This window comes from Plasmodium gallinaceum (genome assembly GCF_900005855.1).
Source record: "Plasmodium gallinaceum strain 8A genome assembly, contig: PGAL8A_v1_42, whole genome shotgun sequence".
Classification (NCBI taxonomy): Eukaryota; Apicomplexa; class Aconoidasida; order Haemosporida; family Plasmodiidae; genus Plasmodium; species Plasmodium gallinaceum.
The window spans coordinates 137,686-145,767 of NW_021628349.1; the positions used below are offsets into that span (position 1 = coordinate 137,686).

The 8,082-nt window shown below is 18.1% G+C and overlaps 1 protein-coding gene across 1 annotated transcript; it reads right to left on the reverse strand.

The window, feature by feature from the left end:
• Nucleotides 1–750: 750 nt before the first annotated feature.
• On the reverse strand, nucleotides 751–7,114 carry SEC24B (protein transport protein Sec24B, putative; the record flags this gene model as incomplete). The annotated part of the gene is made up of 5 exons (XM_028674582.1): nucleotides 751–874; nucleotides 966–1,047; nucleotides 1,177–1,243; nucleotides 1,362–1,742; nucleotides 1,889–7,114. The coding sequence occupies 5 exons, from the start codon at nucleotides 7,112–7,114 to the stop codon at nucleotides 751–753; spliced, it is 5,880 nt and encodes a 1,959-aa protein (XP_028530920.1).
• Nucleotides 7,115–8,082: the final 968 nt, after the last annotated feature.

Consider the following 8,082-nt stretch of genomic DNA (forward strand, 5'->3'; position numbering starts at 1 on the left):
TTTTTAATTTTTTTTTTTTTTTTTTTTTTTTTTTTTTTTTAAAGAATTGTATACTTCAAAAATAAAGTAAAATGATACTTGTATTTTCACAAATATATTTCATGAGTTTTATTTTTATCAATATTATTCTATATGCTTTATATATTTATATTAATTATTTAATTAATGTTACAAATAAATTTAATCTAATATTCTTATATATATTTCATAAAACTTTATTTTTCGAAAAAAAAAAAAAAATTTTTAAGTGTTATCTATATTATTAACATAACAGTTTAAAATTACAATTTAACCTTATATATATATATATTTTATTAATGCTTTTTGAATGTTTCAAAAATTATATATTGTTTTAGAATAATTTTAAAAACTTTTTCAAATATACGAATAAATTTTATATATCGAAATTATGGTTTTAAATAAATATATTTCTCTCTTTTTTTTTTTTTTTTTTTTTTTTTACAAATCGTAGGAAATATTTAAAAATAAAAATTGTTATGAAACAAATTTTATTAATATATAGAGTTTATAAAAACAATTAATTAAAAAAAATTAAGTAGTTTTTATTTTTTAAATTATAATTATACTTATATATATGTATGTTTATGAAATTTTATAAATAAATAAAAAAAAAAAAAAAAAAAATACTATGTTATATTGAGATATGTGATTCATATCTTTAAATATGTTTTTTTCATATATATTTTATAAATAAAAGTAAACATTTTTTATGTTATACTTTTTATATTCTCATGACTCATCAATTTTCTTATGTACTAATTTATGAATAAAACATAAGAAATTAACATAACTATACTCTTTATCAACTTTATCTTCAACACACAAGGACATTAAATGTGATTCTTGATTAGATCTAAAAAAAAAAAAATTATTAAATTTACGTATTCTTATATATTAATTTTAATTTTTTTTTTTTTTTTTTTTTTTTTTTTAAATATATATACTTTGGTGCAATTATCATTAATGGAATATATTTATTAAAATGATAAATTCTAGTTATGTTAAGAATAATGCGTTGAATTTTCTCTGTTAAAAAAAAAAAAGTAGCAAAAAATTTATGTAAAATTTAACAAAAATATGTAGTTTCCTTTTGATAATCATGTTATTTTATATATATATATCCATTAATATATATAAATAAATTTTTATTATTACTAGCATTAATACTATCTGTCAAACTTAATTCATAATAATTTTGTTCTGTTGGTATTTCTCCTATAACCTTTAAAAAAAATAATATATATAATAAATATAATTAGATATAATATGAATAAAAAATTTTTTTTTTCCATTATATAAATATAAGGTTCATATAATTAAATTAAAAAATAATAATTTACTTCAGTTGTAAAATCCACATCAGAATGATAACCAAAATAAAGATAAAAATGAGTACAAGCATCCATTAAATATATGCCATTTGAATATATTTTTTCTGCACTTGTTGGTATTGTTCTAGGGAGAAATAATTCATCGTCTATATCCATTGAATCAATTTCATTTATCTTCCCTTTTATATGAATTAAATAAGTAATAGGATACACATACAAAAGAGATGATATAATCGGTGATGATATTAATTTTATTAAACTATAAACTTTTAAATCATTAGAGACTTCTTTTTTCACAGCATTATGTTTCAATAAAGAAGATGTAAATAGAGGTAATAATTTTAAGGTATCAGGTAAAATTAATTGACCTGAATGAGCAGAAGAAGCGCACTAAAAAAAAAAAAAAAAAAAAAAAAAAATATATATATATATATATATATACATGGATAAAGATACAAATATATGTATATGGAAAATTTCTTAAATATATTTATATTTTTATAATTTATTTAGATAAGTTATATTTTATTTCGTACATTTACTCTATAAGAAAACAATATGTCAGCTAAATTATCTATTATTATCTTTGAATAATTATCATTATGTAAAATATTTGTGCATAATTGTTTAATTAATAAATTCATTAATGCTTCTGCATCAGTATATCGAAAAACAGTGCTTAAAGAAGTGGTCAAATTCATATGAGTTGTATGCAAACGAACAAAACGATCTCCATTTAAATTAGTATAAATACATGCACATTGAATATACAAATGTTTTTTTGTTTCTAAAATGTCAGAATAATTAAGTAAAAAGGCAAAAGTATGATCATATCTTATTTTAGGTATTTTAATGGTATCAACACTAATTATTGAATTAAAATTATTATTGCAACAAAATAAATTCTTTACTGTTACATATTGGGAATACCGTAATTTTAATTCACAAAAATAAGCTATATCTTCTGATGTTAAAGTATCTCTTATATTCATATATAATTCTTTATAGTCTTTTTGCCATATAAAATTTTCAATGAATAATATTTTTCCTCCTGTATTTTGAGCAATATACTGTAAGGAGGGTACACAAATATGAATATTATTTGATGAAATAATAAATGTATCTGCACTAATATTATAAGAATATAAATCTAGTAATAAGGAATCATAAAATATTTTTTGTTTTACTTCCGAGAAATTTTCTTGTAAATCCCTTTTTGACTTTGTTATTGCTCCAATCCCACAATTTGGGGTAGAAGTATAAAACATACAAATGTTTCCAGCCCCATTTCTCTCCTTTAAAATATCAATAGCAACTTTTAGAGCACTATTTCCACATGAATTATATGATTGCATGGTACTTGTAATTGATTTAATGGCATCTATCAAATTATTAATTTTGTCTAATTCTTCTACACACCCAAAAAATAAATCACTTAGTGGTAAAGGAATAAAAGGATTTTCTATATCACTCATTACAATTACCTGATTGTTATTATTATTTTTCCTACAATTATAAAAATGTATTGAACTGTTAAATGTAATAATAGCAATTTTTGTTTTATCACATTTAACATTTTGTATTGCATATCTAATTCCTTCCAATATGGTATGAGTTATATTACTATATACTGCATTATAAGAGCATTCTACAACGAATACAAAATAAGGAGGTAAACATTTCTTAATATGAGGATACTTTGATAAAAAACTATCTCTTTTTAATTTATATTCTTCAGATTCTCCTTTTTTTTCATTTATCATATTCTTTATTTCATTAAAATTAAAATTTACATTATTTATTATTTCTGCATTACTTTGAGAATGATCATTACAAAAATTATTAGATATTTTCTTATTAGTTTCTGATGTCTCATTAAATAAATCGTTCATATTTTGCATATTAGATCCTTTTACATCATAAGTAACTAAAGAATTTGATAATTGTTTCGTAAATGATTTTATTTTATTTGTTATCATGGTAGCTGTTTGATTAATGTTTTTGTTCAAATAAGTATAGGATAATTTTATATTATTGTAATTATTAAAATATATGGGAGGTAATAAAATATCTACGCTTCCTTTTAATAAAGGAGAAATAGTTCCATATTTTTCATTTTCTCTTTGATTTATTTTTTCATTATACTGATATATATCGAATAAAATATTTTCATTAATAAAAAATGAAGTTTCGCAAAAAACACAATTTTTTGATTTTGATAAATCTTCTAATATGGTTGCATGCAGATAACTGAAGCATTTTGGACATCTTAATATTTCTATATTTTCTTCTTTATCATTTATGACATCTTTCATATCAATTTTATCTACTTCTTCTCCTTCATTTAAACAAGCAAAAGGATTTACTATAATACCAAATGGTATTTTAGACAATTTTAATGTTTCTGAAAATAATGGGATTTGATATAATGTACTTTTAATAAAGCGAGGATCTGCTTTACCAGTGTCAATAGATATATATGGCTGAAAAAAAGAAGGCGGAGATATATACTTGCATGTTTCAAAAACTTTTAAGTTTCTTCTGCTGTTTTTCTCATAACAATTAATTATAGGTCTTGGAATTTTATTCATATCTATACGATTAAAAGTTTTCTTAATTAAAGTGTACACATCGCCTTTGTCTGTTATTGAATTCTCATAATCACTTGAATTTTCATCACTCGAACTTTCTTTTTCAAATGATAAGTCTTTTTCATCTTCATATGTTTCATTTTTTTTTTTATTCATTTCTTTTTCTTCCTTAATTAAATCTTTCTCATGCTTGGAATCTGAGTTAAATTCTCTATTATTAGCAGCATTTTCTCTATGCATATTGTTATTTTGTGTACTAATTAATTCATTATTTATATTGTTATTAAAATAAGTATTTGATTCATTAATTTTATTTTGATTATAATTATAACATGCCAATGTGTTATTCGTATTGTTGTATTCTGTATTATCCATATTATTATATATATTATTATCTACATTGTTATATGCTTGAATATTTTCATTATTATATATGTTATTATTTGCATTATTATATGTGCCACTATATGCATTGTTATACACTTCATTGTCTATATTTTTATATACTTGATTATTTACATTATTATACATATCATTATTCATATTATTATATATTTTATTACTTATAATATTATGTGTTTGATTCTCATCACTGTTATATATTTTATTACCTACATTTGTATATACTATATTATCTGTATTATTGTATACTTGATTATTTAAATTATTATATACCTCACTATTCATATTATTATATACATTATTATCTATATTACTATATGCTTTATTATTCACATTATATTTCATTTGATTATTTATATCATTATTATATATTTTATTATTTATATCATTATTATAATATTTATTATTTATATCATTATTATATATTTGATTATTTATATCATTATTGTATATTTGATTATTTATATTTTTGTTATGTATTTGATTATTTATACTTTTGTTATGTATTTGATTATTTATATCATTATTATGTATTTGATTATTTATGTCATTATTATATATTTGATTATTTATATCATTATTGTATATTTGATTATTTATATCATTATTATGTATTTGATTATTTATGTCATTATTATATATTTGATTATTTATATCATTATTATGTATTTGATTATTTATATCATTATTATATATTTGATTATTTATATTTTTGTTATGTATTTGATTATTTATACTTTTGTTATGTATTTGATTATTTATGTCATTATTATGTATTTGCTTATTTATATCATTATTATATATTTGATTATTTATATCATTATTGTATATTTGATTATTTATATTTTTGTTATGTATATTCCTATTCATGTCAACGTTATTATGATTATTATTACTATCATATAATTCATTGTTATTCATATTATTATATACTTGAGTATTCATGCCAAAATACATTTGATGATTAATATTGTTATTATTAATTTGATTATTTATGTCATTATTTGTAACATAAGATGATTCATTAACTAATTTATTTTGCGTGTTATTATACATTTTATAATTAATTTTATCAACTGCGATATTATTTTTGTTACAATCTGATGCATGATCAGCGTTTCTACAATTTCTTATAGATACTTCATAATTATTTACTTCTTTGCATTTTCTGTTATAAATTGATAATTCGTTATTATGTTCTGCATTAATATCATTACTGTCTGTTACGTTTTGAATTATATTTTTTTCTTCATTCTTTGAAGTATTTACTTTATCCATTTTACCTATTTTCAAATTATTTATATAAATATCATTTAATGAGCTATTATTAATGTATTTACATTCACTAGGAGTATTGTTAAAAATAATATTAATTGAACTGTTTTGTTTATTATCAATTAGTTCATCATTTAAATAATTTCTACCTTCTTTTTGATTAATTGAATTTTTCATTATACTACAATTATTTGTACCTATTTTAGAAATACTTTGAATTTTTATATTTTTTTCATCATTTTTAATTTCAAAGGAATCTTTTTTCCTCATTTCATTTATGCTATTATTATTATTGTTATCGTTTTGAATATTATCTATGCCTTGTTTGTTATTCTTTGTGTTATCATACATTAAAGTTCTATTTATATCGTTCTTATTTTTTTCAATATTTTTATTTATGTTAGTAATACTATCATTAACATAATTATTTACATTAGTTTTTTTACAATTATTATACAAACTATTACTTATTAAGTAACTTTCTTCAGAATCTTTTATTAAATTTTTATCTGTGCGGCTAAATTCAGAATTTTGTACAAAAAAAGGATTCAAGTTATTTTTTAACCTTGATTCAGATGTGTTAGGAGTTAAATGATTTTCGACTTTTCCTTTTGTTTCACTTTCTTTAATAGTTGAGTTATTATATGTATCATTTCTTTTTTCTTCACTATTTTTTAATTTATCAAAATCACTAGAATAAGAGTTTTCATTTTTTTCTTCCATTTCCTTTTTATTTTGTATTATTTTATCATTTATATTTGAATTTTTATGTAAATTATTTACGCATTCAACGTTATTTAATAAATTTATAGATATGTTATAATTATTTGATATATTTGTTATTTTATCTTCATTTAATTTGCTTTCTCTTTTAAAATTTTCATCTGCATTTATTTTCAAAGAGCTTTCATTTAAACAATAATTCGATGTAGTTGATGAATTTATGTATGCATTAGAAATATGAGAATACAAATTATTAGTTTTTAAAGGAATTTGTTCATTTGATTCTACATTATGATCAGTTTTTTCTATGTTTTCATCATAGGAAAAATAGTTATTTGAATAATTATTTAAGCTATTATTATTATTATTATTATTATTATTATTATTATTATTATTACTGTTTTCTATTTTTTCAAAAGATTTATTATTTTCATTTTTAACAAATTTATTATAATTAGTTGCATTTATATTTAAGTTTTTGTTTGAAAAACTGTTAAAATTTTCAGAGGCTTCTTTTCTTAGTGTATGGTTGTTCATATTATATATATTTTTCTCATAATTTAAATTATTTTTATTATTTAAAAAATTTAACGATTTATTATGTACTTCAGTTACATTTAATTTATTATTTTCATGAGTATTTAAATTTTTTAAAAAATTTAATTTATTTTTATTTTTTACAAATTCATCACTTAACATATCAAAAGTAAAATCTTTATATAAACGTAAATCATTACTATCCTCTATATTAGCATTTTTTTCATAGTTCATTTTTTTTTTTTTTTTTTTTCTATTTCTTTTTTTTTAAAAGAAACAAAAACGAAAAATTTTTAATTTAAAAGAATAAAATGTAAAATTTTTAAAAAGTTTATATACATATATATATATATATATATTTTTTTTTTCAATCTCAATTTAACCAAATATTTATTTAAAAAAATATAAAAAAATATAAAAATAAGGTTATACAAAATATAAAATAAAAAGAAATAAAGTTAAAATATGATAAATTTAAAATTTTAAAATATCATTTTTTTTAATGCAAAGATACAAAATTCTTAAATTTTTTGTAATGTGTGATTTAATTTTTTATTGTACTAAATGAAAAAAAAAAAAAATAAAAACATCTATGTTAAATATACACATATTATCATTTAATAGAATATTAAAATATAACTTTTCATATTTAAAAAATGAAATAAGAAAATGAAAAAACCAAAATAAAGAAAAAAAGTTAATAGAAAAATATGTTAAAAAATATAAATAAAAAGAAAAGTGAAATACATATAATATGTATTTCAATTGAATACTAATGTATATTCATAATGATAACAGTCATATTAACGTTGAATTTTTTATAAATTTTTACTTAATAACACTTGATCTATTACATTTTTTAATTTTCAAATTTTATTTAAAATTAAAAAACTTAAAGTTCATCAGAAATGTCACAATACAATGTAATTAAAAAATACAGAATTTTTAAATTGCAAAAAAAAAAAAAAAAAAAAAAATTCCTTTTAATATACATTAGTATTTATAAATATATTGGATAATCTTATTTTTAAATATTAATATCAATTAAAAATGTCAATTTCCTGAAATAATTTTTAAAATTCTTTTATTTTATGAAATATCACGTTCAAAGGTGAAATTATTATTCACAATGCAAATGTTATAAAATGTATGTAAAAATAAAGAAAAAAAAAAAAAAAAAAAAAAAAAAAAAAATAAAAAAA